Source organism: Phascolarctos cinereus, unplaced genomic scaffold (genome assembly GCF_003287225.1).
Source record: "Phascolarctos cinereus isolate Bilbo 61053 unplaced genomic scaffold, phaCin_HiC Scaffold_726;HRSCAF=1367, whole genome shotgun sequence".
Classification (NCBI taxonomy): domain Eukaryota; kingdom Metazoa; phylum Chordata; class Mammalia; order Diprotodontia; family Phascolarctidae; genus Phascolarctos; species Phascolarctos cinereus.
This window is the reverse complement of record NW_027556098.1, coordinates 195083075-195100502: the sequence shown is the minus strand read 5'-3', so window position 1 is coordinate 195100502 and position 17428 is coordinate 195083075. Positions and strand designations below refer to the sequence as shown.

Genomic DNA, 17428 nt, shown 5'->3' with positions numbered 1-17428 from the left:
TCAGGTCCTCCTAACTCCAGAGCCAGTGCTCTATCCACTGCACTACCCAGTTGCCCCTTACTGATCTGTTTGACCAAGTACAAATGAAATGGCTTTCACAGAGACACATCTAAGACCAACATCAAATTAGTGATGTTTTGGCAATTCCTTTTGTACAGAGGTTGTATTTTCACAGTGAAGCCAACTGAAATTATCTACCATCATATAATGTTACTAGTGACAAGACAGAGATTTTGGTTTGTTTTTAGTGTTAAGTTTTTTATACATTGGGAGGAATAGAATATCTTTTTGACATGTGGACTTTTACAGGTGTAGCCCATATGAACAATACTACTAGTCAGCAATACATTGTTGATGAACAAGCCTTCCCTATACTTATTCAGCTCCTGAGAAATCATCCATCTATTCAGATTAAGGTTTGTATAAAAGATTTTAACCTTTTCTTATGATGTTGTAAAAACATCTGGAATAGATCCTTCTGAGAATCTATTTTTTTTGTGCAACTATAAAATTTAAAAATTCAACCAATTAATGACGCTTCAGGGGTTCTGACTGTATGCACTAAGTAATGCTTCTACTAGGTCAAATTTTTATTAAAATTTATTTTTCTGAGAAAAATTCTAGACACGATCGGAAATACTGTATTTATCCACAAATTTCACTTTTTGTTTTGCACTTATTTTAATACTAAAAGAGGAGACTAAGGAGGAAGGTGGGGCTTATGTGGTGACATTGCTTATACACGGGCAAATTCTGGCAGATTTTCAACATCATTTCTGCCTCCTGGGCAACCATAGCTACTAGCAATATCTAGTAGTGCAGTTCAGAGTGAAGCATCTGAAGGAATGGTATAAGTAGTTAACGAGCTATAAATAGTTGATTTTTCTATTTACTTTCACCAAATAAGCTTTAATTAACATAGTGTAGCTCTTTAAATACCTGTAGCAAGTCTTTAGAAAATCAAGACTATTACTATGAACAATTTTATTCAAGGAAGAAATTATACAAAGGGAAAAATATTTTCTTTCTAAAACTGCAAGTAAAGTGCAGAAATGAATATTTGCTGGGTGTTGAGGGGAGACATGAGTAAATATGGTACTGTTTCACTTTGATAAACTAACTGTACTTGTTATCAGAGGGGGTATAATTATAGACTATGGAGCCACTTTAAATATTAGTGAGGAAGATGATCTAGGAAAATTTATAAGACTGTCGTCTTATTAGTCATTAATTATAGTTAGTAAATTGTTATTTAAGTTTTACTAACCTTTTTCAAAGCATATACAATAACCCTATAAGACTACGAAAATTGTACAAGAGAATCTCCTTTTAGATTAGTAAACTCCTATTTTAGAGGAAATAGTAAGCTGCACTTATATATAAACGAATTTTAGTGAAGTAGAATTAGCAATTTTTTATTTTTGTTTTTGCCAAAAGGGGGAAAAAAACTAAACAGCTGCAATAAAAAAAATAAATATTTTATAAATTCATTTTGGATGTAGTATAGACATACCAATACAGCACAGGTTTAAGATGCAATAATTTTTAAATGAAATTTTTTTAAACTAATTTTTTGTTACATTTTAAGTTCCAAACTGTCTCCCTCCCTCCCCACCCTGCACTGGAGAAGGCCACCATTTGACACATATATATGCAAATATATGTGTACATTACATATATATTATATGTATATTACATTATATATACATTATATGTCTATATATGTATACACATATAAAAACATACTATGCATACTTCTGCTTATTCATTCTAAAATGAAATCTTTCAAAGCAAAACCCCATATGAATATGAAAAATGTTTAAGACAAATATTTTCTCATTTTACATGAGAAGACTCTTATTTCAGAGGGAAATATTAAACTACACTTACATACAAATGTATTTTAGTGATATAGAATTAGCATTTTTTTATTTTGTTTTTGCCAAAAGGGGAACAAATTAAACAGAATAAAAAATAAATATTTTGCAAATAATTCATTTTGGATGCAATACAGATATACCAATACAGTACAGATTTAAGATGCAATAATTTTAAAACAATCTTTCAAAGAAATGCAGCATATGATACTATACTGATTTGTACCTTTCTTCCATTGAAAACATTCTAATTTGGTGCTAGATTGTCTCTCAAATTCTCCCTTTTGGCTCTAGCTTATGAGTTTATGTATTCAATAGCACTCCCTTTCCCTCCTCTAACTGCAGAGGAAAGAAAACTTATATCTCCATATCATTTCCAGTTCTTTACCTAAATAGATAGATGCTCTTCCAGAGCTTAGAATCTGGTCACTATAAATGTCAGATAACAGATTTCAAAAGAACTACTGAGTCCCTCAGAAAGTTGTCTGGGAAGATGTAGAATAGTTCTAGCTGTTTGCTTGAGCAAACACTCATTTGCATCTGCTGCTGTCCCCAGCTGATAGAGCAAGACATTTGTGTTTGTGTTTCACTTGTGCACAATCTGATGGCATTAAAAACAAAAATCTAATGGTATTGTGTATGAGGAGGAGGGAAAGGAAAAATCTCCACTCATTTATTTTTTTAAGAGAGGAGATCAGGTACAATGTCCTGCACTTGGAGCCAGCATGACCTGGGCTTGAATTCTGCCTTGGACATTTACTAATTGTGCAATCCTGAATGAGTCGCAACCTCAAAAAGCCTCTGTTTCCTTGTCTGTAAGATGCAAATAATAGCACCAAACTTAAAGGATTGTTGTGTAGTGTTATATACAAGTGTGCTATCATTGTAATTGCTTTTTCAAATCAAGCTGGGATTTAAGAAACATCTCTCCAAGAGTTTTAAGAAACTACTCTTGAATCTACTGCTTAGAAAATGGAATGGTAGGTATTACATTTTGAATAAGTAAATAATAATGATGACAATAATAATAGCTAACATTTATATAGTGCTTACTATGTTCCAGGAGCCTTAAAATTATCTCATTTGATCCTCACAACAACCCTGGGAAGTAGGTGCTATTATGATCCCTATTTTAGAGATAAAGAAATTGAGGCAAAAAGAAGTTGTATCTTGCCCAGGGTCACACAGCTAGTGTCTGAGGCCAGATTTGAACTTGGGTCTTACTGATTTCCAGCCCAACACTCTATCTGTGTCACCTAGGTGCCCCTTGATTATGATGATGATAATGATATTTATGTAGCTTATTAGGATTTGCAAAGTGCTTTAAACACAGTAGCTTACTTAATCTAGATAATATTATTTTATTATGCCTTATGGACAATGGGCATGTTATAAATATTTTGACTGATTCACTTAATTCTTTGGATAAATTATTAGCAAATAATGCATGAATTTTTTTAAACAACATATTCAGGTTGAAGTGGCATGTGCCTTGGCTTGCATTGTCCTGAAGAATGATAAATTGCAAGATATATTGCAAGAAGAAGAAGGTTTTAAGTATGATGATGTCCTTTATCTTCTTCATTCACCAGATAAGGTACTTCAAAGATACTATTGGTTTTTTTTAACTAATTAATTTATTTTTAGTTTCCAACATTCACTTCCATAAAACTTTGAGGTTTAAGTTCTCTCCCTCCCTCTTTTCTACCCTCCCCAAGACACAGTGTAATCTGATATAGGTTCTACATATACATTCATATTAAACATAATTTGTAAAGAAAAATTAGAACCAACAGAAGGAACCACAAGAAAGAAGAAATTTTAAAAAAAGAGAGAGAGGGAACAAGAACAAATAGGATGCTTTGATCTGCATTCAGACTCCACAGTTCTTTTTCTGGATGTGGATAGCATTTTCCATCATGAGTCTTTTGGAACTGTCTTAGATCCATGCAATTGCTGAGAAGAGCTAAGTCTATCAAAGTTAGTAATCACATAGTGTTGCTGTTACTGTGTACAATGTTCTCCTGGTTCTGTTCATTTCACTTGGCATCAGTTCATGTAAGTCTTTCCAGGTTTTTCTGAAGTCTGCCACTCATCATTTCTTATAGCACATTCCATTACATTCATACCACAACTTGTTCAGCCATTCCCCAACTGATGGGCATCTCTTCAATTTCCAATTCTTTGCCACCACAAAAAAAGCTGCTATAAATATTTTTGTACCTGTGGGTCCTTTTCCCATTTTTATCATAGGATATAGACCTAGAAGTGGTCAAAGATACGATTGTTATAAAATGTTTATACTACATAATAGCCCCATAAAATAAACTATTAGAATTGGAAGGGAACTTACAGACAGTATAGTGCAATCCCCTAATTTTACAGTTGAGGTCCAGAAGGGTAAGGCTTAGGTTGGAATCTAGGTTTCCTAAGTTCTCATCCTTTGTTCCTTGAAAAATTTAAATAGTAATTCATTTGTAAAGTACTTTTAAGGTGTACAAAGGTTTTCTCACAATAACTTTTAGAGGTAGGCAATACAAGTATTGTTCCCATTTTACAGATGAGAAAACTGAGAAACAGAGAGGCTAAATGACTTGTCCAGAGTTACACAGTTAGAAAGGATTTTAGAATATAATTTGAGGCAAATAGAATTCTCAATGATTTTCCATGGATGTTGGGTAATAACTAGGACACAAAATTACCATGAAAGTTTCTTTTTTTTTTTCTCATTTTTTTGGAAAGTTTCTTTAATAACACTTATGGTCACCTTCCCATCCCCCCCCCAAACTCTAAACCCATCAAATAACCCTGAGTTAAGTTCATCAAGAAATTGTAGTAGTTTAGATTTATAGTCATCATCAACTTCCTTCGTAAGGCTAATTCACAACCCCTCTACATCTTAGTAACAAGTTTCCCAAGTTGCTGGGGCCCCTGAAAACTGATATTCAATTTTTCAAATTGTTGGCTTGGTGGCCAACCACAATGACTTGGTGGCTCATCTGAAGATGGGCTTCTGTAACCTTGGCTAGGCTGGTCAAAAGATGATTGTCCGGAGATTTGAAGCCCTCCCAGCTTAGGGGACCTGCTAGAACTTACTGACACAACTTTTATGATTTCAGGGTCACCTCTGTAAGATGAGGCACTGGAGGAAGATGCAAAAGCCTTCATGTGTTACCTCTGGCTTTAACTGTAGTTCCCTTGAAATTTGGCGAAGGGGCAAAATAAGTATTAAAAGTAAAATCTCCATTGAATGATTTACTTTGTCAAACCTTTGCCGCACAATACCTGATAACCTAGAATAATTTCTAGAACCCATTCTATCATCTCCAGATTTATCCTAGTGGTGTTAGGCAGCTAGACTTGCTAACTATGTCTGGTCTAATTTGGGGAGATTTTATTGTGAGAAGGAAGAAGGTGGGTGGTCAGCTTCTGTTTTGGTTTTCACTTGAACACATGATTTCACTGGGGAATGGAACTCCTAGTGAGAAAACTCTCTCTACCAATGTAGGTCTGCAAGTGTCCTATAACTTCAAGACTTAGACCACTGGGAGGTTATGCCCAGCATCCCACAGCCATTGTTTCTATAGGCAGGACTTGAGCTCTGGTCTTCCTAACTCCAAGGTTTATACTTACTATGCCATGATGCCTTTCATAAAAATACATGGATGCACATTTGCATTGTGATTCTTCAGTGTGGGGAAAGCTCTACTATGGAAACCATACTAAAGTTATTCATTAAGATAAATTCATCCATTCATTCATAAATCCATTCAATTCACATTTATTAAGCTAAAAAAGCCTCTCTGGTGACATATTACTCTTTCTCAGTTTCTTTTCTTCCAAAGGTCCTTGGGAGCATTTCATTCTTTACCCCAACTTGTATATAGTAATGCAATAATTCTTTTCACACAAACCACATACATATACACACAACACATCTCCCAGATTTAGACTGGGGACAGTTAGTCAGGTTCTTTCTGAACCACCAGGGTAAGTCTGGAGATCACAGGGGCTCTGGAGTAGTTTCTGAATATTAGGTTTTGTGGTGGTTGTGGGTTAACAAAGTAAACAATTTAGCTCAATGGCCCAATGGATAAAGAAGTCAACAATTCAATAAGAATTTATTAAGCACTTACTATGTATCAGGCACTGTGTTAAGTCCTGGGAATACAAATACAAGGAGAAGGAGAGTCCCTGACCTCAAGAAGCCCGTTTTCTAATGGGAGAAGATAACACATAAAAGCAACATGAAAAGTGTGAGGGGTGTGAGAAGAAGAAGGAAAAAAAGCACCTGCTTGTGGCTTGTGGTGGAGGAAATCTGGAGAGTAAGTCAGGTGCAGAAAGAGTGAACATGACTAGATTGGGCACACTGTTTAAAATGGAGATTCTGAGAGGAACCAATCAATTGAATGAAGGGACCACAGGAGCACAGTGAACTTCTAGGGTGAGAAGGCTACTGTGGCACAGCAGGGAAAGTCTGTAGTCAGGAGCAGAACCCAGAAAGGAGTGAAGGAATATCCAAATAAACTGCAATGACAGCAATCAATCAATAAATAAGCATTTATAAAGTGCCTACTATGTGCTAGGCACCGTGCTAAGCCCTGGTGATTCAAAGAGAGGCAAAAGATAGTCCCACAAGGAGCTTACAATCTAATGGGAGGAGACAAGTAAACAATTATGTACAAACCATATACAAGTTAAATAAGAAATAATTATCAGAAGTAGTAGGCTCAATACTACTGCTCATAAAAAGGCAAGGGATTCAGAATACAGAAGCAGATTTGAAGTGAACAACTAGTTAAGCTGGTATCTGGGACTGGATTTAAATTTCTAAACCATAGCTGAAAATATCCTGGCCAGTGATAGAATGTAAGTAACAAGAACCAGTGAGAAGTTATTTATCTAGAGACTTTAAAATCAAATCAAAAGGAGTTTAAAATAAAAGAGGAAGTGGGAGAATATTGTCTATGCATATCCACCAAGAAGGATACTATAAAAAGAAGTTCTAGTGTTGGAAGAAAAACACTGAAGTTCATAACAGACTATATCAAAAAAAGGAATCAGTAGTAGAATCCAGGGCCTCACATTTATATATGCAGATACACAAAGTACGGGTAAATAAGCAAAAGGAACTAGAGATCTTAATTCAAGGAGGCGAATCTGACCTTATAGTTAATTGTTGAGACTGGTGGGACATGATGACCGGTATATAGAAGGGTATATCTTATTCACAATAAAAAGGATAGATTAAAATTTTTTTTTGGTGGAGTGGGAAGGGCAGGGGAGGAGGAAAAGTACTATTGTTCAATAAATAAGTAATATTTATTCATGTGAGGAAATCAAGGAATCAGAGGAGGAAGAACGTTTGGATAAAGATCAATGGAGGCAAACACAGAAACAAAACTGTCATTGGAGTAGACTATAAAACAGTTGTACAAAAAGGGAAAATAGATGAAGAGTTTAGGAAACATAGCCTAAGCTTAGTACAAAGACATGAGATAGTAGTGATGGGGGACTTCAATGCCCCAGCCAACTACTCTAGTTGCTGGGTGGAAATAATGGAAACCTTGGAAGAAGATGAAAGCTTCCTCTTAGAATCTGTGATGAAGGAGAGAAAAGTTGGGCATAGAGTATAGCATGCACTGCAGATTTGCAGAGAGTAAATTTCAAAGGACTCAAAAGGAAGGCTAAGTAGTGACCCACAGACTAAAATTTTATAGGGGTAGTCAAGCCAGGACAGATAGGAAGTTCTTGAGAATGAAATTCAGAAGACACAAAGAAAAACAATTTCACTTGAGAGGAAAAAGGAAACTGTCTGACGGGATTGATGTAGAAACACAGGTAAGGCAGAGTTGCTCAATTCTCATTTTGCTTATATTCTTTCATGGAGAAAGATCTTTGGGACTTCCGCTTCCAGGAGCCAAGATGGCAGAGTGAAAAGGTAGTCACTCTCACTCTCCCCTATCAACCTCTGAAAACCCAGAAAATATCACCCAAAAAAAAAAACCTGGAACACCTGAACTAGAAGAAAGACGGGGAGCAGCAGTGCAGCAGCCCAGCAAACGGGTCTCCCAGTGCCTCAGAAAAATATGGGAGGCAGAACTACAAGGGGCCCCAGGCGGACAAGTACCCTTAGGCATTCATCTGAAAGGAGGTGAAGAAAACAGGGCTTCCTAAAGCCCTGGCCTTGCTGATTCCAACCCAACACCAGGTGAGCTGTAGGAGCCCTGAAGCCTCCAATTGTGAAGAAATCCTGAAGCCCATGTGGTAGAGCAGGCAAACACCAACACCTGGACCTCCGACTGCCTCAGTGAGGGCAGGGGAACTGGTGGAAACCAGCTCAGAAAACCACCAGGAGTCTCGGCACTCCACCACAAAGTAATCTCCCGCTGCATTAGCAGAAACGAGGGAGACAACACTGCAGGGGGCCCCAGGCAGATAAACACCCTGCAGCATCCATCTAAAAGGAGCTGAAGAAAGCTAAAGGAAAGGAAAAGCAGGCAACCTAGAATTGCCTGAAAGTTCCAGCCTTGCTGATTCCAGCCCAACATGAGGTAAGCTGCCAGAAACCTAGAGCCTCCAATTCCCAGCATAAGAGGCCCCAGCACGCAAAGCCAGTGACCAAGACCTAGGCTCCCAACACAAGAAGCTTGGGTCAGTACCCTCTGTTCCCCAGCAGGAGAGCTCAATCTCTTTAAAGACAGGGAATAAAGAAATACCATGAGTAAAAAGAAATGTACCATAGATTGATATTATGAGAAGAGTAAAGATCAAGACAGAAATTCTGAAGAGGACAACATTGTCAACAAACCACATCTGCAACAACAAAAGGGAATATGAACTGGTCTGAAGCCCAAAAAGCCTTCTTAGAAGAGCTCAAGAAGGATTTTAATAGTCAAATGAGAGAGGTAAAAGAGTCCTTCAAAAATACAATTAGCCAGTTGGAAAAAAGCATAAGAGAAAACAAGTCCTTAAAAAACACAATTGGCCAATTGAAGAAGGAGACAAAAACTACACAGAAGAGTATACTGAAGCAAACAAGTCCCTAAAAAACACAATTGGCCAGTTGAAGAAGGAAGTACAAAAACTAACAGAAGAAAACAATCTGTTAAAAACTAGAATTGGACAAATGGAAACTAATGTCTCTATGAGAGAGCAAGAATCAGTCAAACACAAACAAAAAAATGAAAAAATAGATGAAATTACCAGATGAGAGAGAAGGTGCTGCAAGCAGCCAGAAAGAAAGAATTTAAATATTATGGAACTACAGTCAGGATTACACAGGACCTTGCAGCTTCTACATTAAAAGACCAGCAGGGCATGGAACATGATATTCCTAAGGCAAAGGAGCTTGGAATGCAGCCAAAGATCAACTATGCAGCAAAAATAAGCATCACTTTTCAAGGGAGGAGGTGGATATTCAACGAAATAGGAGACTTCCAAACTTTCCTGATAAAAAGACCAGAGCTCAACAAAAAATTTGATCTTCAAGTACAGGACTCAAGAAGGACTTAAAAAGGTAAATGGGACAGAAGATACAATATGTTGTTAATAAGGGGGGGGCTGTTTAAACCCCTACAAGGGAATATGAGACTTGCAACCCTTGAGAACTGTATTGTTATTACACCTTGTTAAAGGAGTATACATAAAGAGGGTGGATATTAGTTGACTTTGATGTAATGATAAAAAAAAATCTAATCAAGTGGGTTAAATGGATCCAAATAAGTGGATCAATCTGATCTTAGAAAATGTACTGAGAAAGGAGGAGGCAGACAAGGGTAAATTACATTACAGGAAAAGACACAAAATCCTATTACAGCAGAGGGAAAGAAGGGGGGGGAGCATTGTTTGAACCTTACTCTCATCAGATTTGGCTCAAGAAGGGCATAATATAATCAGTTAGGTATAGAAATCTAACTTGCCCTATAGGCAGTAGGAGGGAAAAGGGGAAAGAAAAGGGAGGGGGGAAAGAAGGGAAGGAAGAAGCAGTAAGACTAAAGGGGAAGAAAAGGGAAAGGGATAATAAAAGGGGGAAGGGACTGAAGGAGGCGGTGGTCAAAAGCAAAACACTAGTGAAGGGGAGAAAGGAAAAAGGAGAAAGAAAAGCATAAAGGGGGAAAAGGATGGAGAAAAAGACACAGATAGTAATCATAACTGTGAATGTGAATGGGATGAACTCTCCCATAAAACGGAAACGGATTGCAGAATGGATTAAAAACCATAATCCTACAATATGTTGTTTACAGGAAACACATTTGAAAAAGAGTGACACATACAGGGTAAAGGTAAAAGGCTGGAGCAGAATATATTATGCGTCAGCTGAAGTAAAAAAAGCAGGGGTAGCAATCCTGATCTCAGACAAAGCAAAAGCAAAAATAGATCTAATCAAAAGAGATAAGGAAGGAAACTACATCCTGCTAAAAGGCACCATAGACAATGAAGTAATATCATTACTAAATATATATGCACCAAATGGTATAGCATCCAAATTCTTACAGGAGAAGTTCAGGGAGTTACAGGAAGAAATAGACAGCAAAACTATACTAGTGGGGGACCTGAACCTCCCCCTCTCGCACTAGATAAGTCTAACCACAAAATAAACAAGAAAGAAGTTAAGGAGGTGAATAGAACATTAGAAAAGTTAGGTATGATAGACCTCTGGAGAAAACTGAATGGGGATAGAAAGGAATATACTTTTTTCTCGGCAGTACATGGCACATACACAAAAATTGACCATGTACTAGGGCATAAAAACCTCACAATCCAATGCAGAAAGGCAGAAATATTAAATGCATCCTTTTCAGATCATGATGCAATAAAATTATATGTAATAAAGGGCCATGGAAAGATAGACTAAAAAATAATTGGAAACTAAATAATCTAATCCTAAAAAATGATTGGGTCAAACAACAAATCATAGAAACAATCAATAATTTCATTCAAGAGAATGACAATAATGAGACAACATACCAAAACCTATGGGATGCAGCGAAAGCAGTTCTTAGGGGAAGTTTTATATCTCTAAATGCTTACATAAATAAAATAGAAAAAGAGGAGATTAATGAATTGGGCATACAACTAAAAAAACTAGAAAAAGAACAAATTAAAAATCCTCAACTAAACACCAAATTAGAAATATTGAAAACCAAAGGAAAAATTAATAAAATTGAAATTAAGAAAACTATTGAACTAATAAATAAAACTAAGAGCTGGTTTTATGAAAAAACAATAAAATAGATAAGCCTTTGGTTAATTTAATTAAAAAAAAGAAAGAAGAAAACCAAATTACTAGTATCAAGAATGAAAAGGGTGAAGCTACCACCAAGGAAGAGGAAATTAAAACAATAATTAGGAATTATTTTGCCCAACTATATGCCAACAAATTTGACAATCTTAGTGAAATGGATACATATTTACAAAAATATAAATTGCCCAGATTAAGAAGAGGAAGTAAAATACTTAAATAACCCCATCTCAGAAAAAGAAATTGAACAAGCCATTGATGAACTCCCTAGGAAAAAATCTCCAGGGCCAGATGGATTTACATGCGAATTCTATCAAACATTTAAAGAACAATTAATTCCAATACTATATAGACTATTTGGGAAAATAGGTGAAGAAGGAGTCTTACCAAATTCTTTTTATGATACAAATATGTGTTGATACCTAAACCAGGAAGAGTCAAAATAGAGAAAGAAAATTATAGACCAATTTCTCTAATGAATATAGATGCAAAAATTTTAAACAAAATACTAGCAAGTAGATTGCAGCAACTTATCACAAGAATAATACACTATGACCAGGTAGGATTTATACCAGGAATGCAGGGTTGGTTCAATATTAGGAAAACTATCAGCATCATTGAGCATATCAACAACAAAACCAACAGAAACCACATGATCATCTCAATAGATGCAGAAAAAGCTTTTGATAAAATACAACACCCATTCCTATTAAAAACACTAGAAAGCATAGGTATAAATGGAGTCTTCCTTAAAATAATAAATAGCATATATCTAAAACCTTCAGCAAGCATTATATGTAATGGGGACAGGCTAGAAGCATTTCCAATAAGATCGGGGGTGAAACAAGGATGTCCATTATCACCACTGTTATTCAATATTGTACTGGAAAGTTAGCTTTAGCAATAAGAGAAGAAAAAGAAATTGAAGGCATTAGAATAGGCAAAGAAGAAACAAAGCTATCACTCTTTGCAGATGACATGATGATATACTTAGAGAATCCTAGAGAATCAAGTAAAAAACTACTTGAAATAATAAACAACTTTAGCAAAGTTGCAGGCTATAAAATAAACCCACATAAATCATCAGCATTTCTATATATTACCAACAAAGCCCAACAGCAAGAGATAGAAAGAGAAATCCCATTTAAACTTACTGTAGACATTACTGTAACATTATAAAATATTTAGGAGTCTACCTCCGAAACAAACCCAGGAACTCTATGAACACAATTAAAAACACTTTTCACACAAATAAAATCAGATCTAAATAATTGGAAAAACATCAGTTGCTCATGGGTAGGCCGAGCTAATATAATAAAAATGACAATCCTACCTAAGCTAATTTACTTATTCAGTGCCATACCAATCAAACTACCAAAAAATTATTTTATAGAGTTAGAAAAAATAATAACAAGATTCATTTGGAAAAACAAAAGGTCCAGAATATCAAAGGAACTAATGAAAAGAAATGCAGGGGAAGGTGGCCTAGCAATTCCAGATCTTAAATTGTATTATAAAGCAGCAATCATCAAAACTGCTTGGTACTGGCTAAGAAATAGGGAGGTGGATCAGTGGAATAGGTTAAATATGCAAGACACAGTAGTCAATGACTATAGTAATCTATTATTTGATAAACCCAAAGACCCCAGCTTCTGGGATAAGAACCCACTCTTTGAAAAAAAACTGCTGGGAAAACTGGAAAAGAGTATGGCAGAAACTAGGCATAGACCCAAATCTCACACCATATACCAAAATAAAGTCAAAATGGGTTCATGACTTAGATATAAAGGCTGATACCATAAGTAAACTGGGAGAACAAGGAATAGTTTACCTATCAGATCTATGGAGAACAGAAGAATTCATGACCAAACAGGAGATAGAGAACATTATGAAAAGCAAAATGGATAATTTTGATTACATTAAATTGAAAAGTTTTTGCACAAACAAAGCCAATGCAACTAAGATTAGAAGGAAGGTAGAAAATTGGGAAAGAATTTTTACACCAGTCTCTCTGATAAAGGCCTCATTTCTAAAATATAGAGAATTAAGACAAATTTATAAGAACACAAGCCATTCCCCAATTGATAAATGGTCAAAGGATATGAACAGACAGTTCTCAGATGAAGAAATTAAAGCCATCTATAGTCATATGAAAAAATGCTCTAAATCATTATTGATTAGAGAAATGCAAATCAAAACAACTCTGAGGTACCACATCACACCTATCAGATTGGCCAACATGACAAAACAGGAAAATGATAAATGTTGGAGAGATGTGGGAAAATTGGAACACTAATACATTGTTGGTGGAGTTGTGAAATGATCCAACCATTTTGGAGAACAATTTGGAACTATGCCCAAAGGGCTACAAAAATGTGCATACCCTTTGACCCAGCAATAGCACTTCTAGGGCTATATCCCAAAGAGATCAAACAAATGGGAAAAGGACCCACATGTACAAAAATATTCATAGCAGCTCTTTTTGTGGTGGCAAAGAATTGGAAATTGAGAGGATGCCCATCAATTGGGGAATGGCTGAGCAAGTTGTGGTATATGAATGTAATGGAATACTATTGTGCTATAAGAAATGATGAACAGGCTGACTTCAGAAAAACCTGGAAAGACTTATATGGTCTGATGCTGAGTGAAGTGAGCAGAACCAAGAGGACTTTGTACACAATAACAGCCACGTTATGCAATGACTAAGAATGTTAAACTGAACCCTTCTCAGCATTACGAGGATCTAAGACATCTCCAGAGGCCTCGGGATGTCCACATCCAAAGAAAGAACTATGGAAGTCAAATCGCTATCACTTATTTTTACCTTCTGTTGAGTTTTGTTTCATCTTTCTGATGGTTCCTCCTATTGGTTTTAATTTTTACTTACAACTTCACTAATGTGAAAATATGTTTAATGTGTATGTAAATGTAAAGCCATGTCAGATTGCGTGCCATCTTGGGGAGGGTGGGGGAGGAAAAGGGAGAAAAATTTTCAACTCAAAAGCATATGAAAAAAAAAAAAGAAAGATCTTTGGACTGGAAAGAACAGAACAAAAATGATTATATCAGAGTTAATACACAAGATAAGAAATGGGTAAGAAGGTACCAGCTGTCCTTGATAAGTTCAAGCCATTGACCTAGCTGTTCTTAAGTACTAAGTCCCCATCAGATCCTTGAAGGATCATAGCAAATAGAAGAAGCCCTAGAGCAGGGGTTTTTAACCTTTTTTTGTGTCACAGACCCCTCTGGAAGTCTGGTGAAGCCTATGGATCCCTTTCCAGAATAGTATTTTTTAATGCATATAATAAAATACATAAACTAAATAAAGGAAACCAATTATACTGAAATATAGTTATCGAAGTATTTTTTTAAAAAAATACATGTTTGTGTACACCAGGTTAAGGAACCCTTACACTAGAGGATTGGAAAAGAGCCAATATTATCTTGATTTCAAAACAAGTGAAGAGAAAGGAAGCTGAAAATTAGGGGCTAATGACCTGGATTTCAATTTTTAGAAAAATCCTAGAATGTTACAGGGAAGTTTAGTGAATATCTAAAAAAAAAGAAGCAGTGATGACAAAGAGCAGCCCATGCCAAATTAATCTATGTTCCTTTTTAGACAGGATTACTAGATTTTAAGATGTCCAGTGAAAACCAAATATTTAGAAATATTTCTGACATCAGATCAAAGGAATACTGTAGATGTAGTTCAATTAGATTTTAGCAAAGAATTTTATAAAGTCTCATGTTATTTATGTTGAAAAGACGATGAGATGTGGGCTAGTTAAGCATTCAGCTAGGCAGATTTGGGACTGATGGAATGATTAGATCCAAAAAGCCTTCATAAATAGCTCAATATCAACTTAGCAGAGGTCTCCCATGGAATGCTGCTAGAAACTATGCTTGGTAACCCTATGCTGCTTAACACTTTAATCAATAACTTGAAAAAAAGGAATAAAAAAGATGCTTATCAAACTTGCTGATGGCACAAAACTGAGAGGCACAGATAATATAATGTAACATTGGACTTAATTTAATAAGAAAATTTAATTGAGGGAAATACAAAGTCTTATATTTGTCTTCAAAAAGTGGATTTCACAAATCCAAGATTTGACTGAGGGGTAGGGGATAGGAGTAAACAGCCATACATCTCAAAAAAGATCTCAAGGTTTTAGTGGGCACCAAGTTTAACAAGCGTCAACAGCATGTTATATTAGCCAAGAAAGTTAAGGCAATCATCAGCTTGAGAAGGGCATTAGCCCAGGACCAGTCTTCTCAGGTGACATTTCAAGTACTGTGCTCACTTCTGGGTTCCACATTATTAGAAAGACCACTGATAAGTTGAAGAGATTCCAAAGGAGAGTGACCAAGGTGGTGAGAAGCCTCAAGTTCATTCCATATGACAACTGGTTGAAAGAACTGGAGATGTTTAGGGCCATCATGTGGGAGAAGTATTAGAGTTCTGCTTGGCTTCAGAGGACAAAAGTAGGAGCAATGGGTGATAATTGCAAAGAGGCAAATTTATAGGCTTGAAATCAGGAAAAAGATTCCTAACAATCAATAAATCAATACTATTTGTTAAGCACTGTATGAAGTACTAAGAATTAGAGAACATCCAAAGTAAACAGGGACAACTCCAAAGGGTTGCCCCTCTCTAAAAGTCTTTAAGCAATGGCTGGATAACCACTAGTATGGTATGTTGTAGAGGGAATTCTTGGTCATAGATGGAAAAGATGTTGGAAGAGATGTACTGTAATGTCCCTGCCAACCTCGGACTTCTGTGAAATAACACTGCTGAAATGAATATTAAAGGTTGAAATGAAGAATTTCAATGGGATCATAAAGTCCTCTGCTATTATTAAAGCCTATCTTTTGTACTATTTCTGTACCTACTGGATTAACATAAAAGGATTTTGGTGTGAGAATTCCCTGCACCAATGCAGACTGCAACCTGTCTCACTTTGCAGCACATTGTAATGGATAGAGAGTTGTCCTGAGAGCCTGGGTTCAAGTCTCACATTTGATACACACTGATTATGTGACTCTGGTGAAATCATATCCTCTCGGTGCTCTAGGGAACTCTATAATGCTATAAGTTGCAGAGAAGATGACAATCTTGTATTGGTAGAAGGAATTTCTTCAAACAGGAGCTCTGCATATTAGTGAAATCCTAAATCCAATCTCTATCCCTAGTCTAGTTTATGAATTAAATGTTGCATATTATACTAATTCACTAAGTTGTCGATATGATAAAATAATAACTTTAAAAGATGTTTTTCTTATTTCTAGGATATTTGCTTAAGAGCAGGCTATGCAATAGCACTTTTTGCATTCAATAATCGTTATCAACAGTACCTAATACTAGAAAGTGGAGCAATTACAATATCTATTTTTGAAACTTTTCTGAAATCGGATATTGAGACTGAAAAGGCAATGGCAGCATTTCAGGTACAGAAGTAGATTATAATTCCTAAATCAGTAAATATATAAAATTTAGCACAATATTACAAATAATTTGGAAAATCTCCAAAATTTTGATGTGTAAAATTTGTATTTGCCTTGCCCATTACTCTTTGTTTTTCCCAAAACCCCATGTCCCAAATGGGTAGATTAATTTGCTTGCAGCAAATTAAGCATAGTTAAAAAATTATACAACACATGCATGATGTTAATACAAAAATCAATAAACATTCTTAGAGAAAAAAAGAGGAAAAAACGCATGCATCAATTCTATATATCACTAAACACAATATAATTTCACGTAATGCACACACTGTATGGGTGCTAAGCACTGGTGTTATTGTCTACTCACACATGTAACGTTTACCCCTAGCTTCACTGGGGACATGTCAAATTAGTCTGTTCATTAGCCAGATAGCCCTTGCTCTTCTATGAATTGCTAACTCATCTACCCTTACTCCTCTCATTATTTTTTATTCCATGCCCTGTGGTAAATAACTGTAGCTACCATAATTGTTTCCACTTCCTCTCCAAGTTCCACATAGTTCTCAAGTTTGCACGCACTGTGAGAAGGAATAGATTTACTCCTGAAAGTCACTGCAGAAGTAGCAGTGACCCCAAGATGAATAGAGGATCTAGTTATTGCCACCTCCCAATTTTTTCCTTACACTTTCCTCCCTGGTATGAGAAAACAAAGTCTCAATGAAGGAAGCTTTTTAGTTCCAAGTGTTTCCTATGGTTCCTACTCTAGATAACAAATCTGATGTCTTGCTTTATTTTCAGATAATTGTGTTAGCCAAAGTTATTGTAGACGTGGATCATATTACTTTGTCTGCAAGAGGCATCA

General features: G+C 35.9%; 2 protein-coding genes across 3 annotated transcripts in view; one reads left to right on the top strand and one right to left on the bottom strand.

The window, feature by feature from the left end:
• OSGEPL1 (O-sialoglycoprotein endopeptidase like 1) overlaps window positions 1–17428 on the bottom strand; it is a 65283-nt gene that overhangs the window by 11238 nt on the left and 36617 nt on the right. The gene's annotated exons all lie outside the window — the stretch shown is intronic.
• On the top strand, window positions 294–16581 carry LOC144454238 (ankyrin and armadillo repeat-containing protein-like). The gene is made up of 3 exons (XM_078145733.1): window positions 294–416; window positions 3352–3474; window positions 16411–16581. The coding sequence occupies exons 1-3, from the start codon at window positions 294–296 to the stop codon at window positions 16579–16581; spliced, it is 417 nt and encodes a 138-aa protein (XP_078001859.1).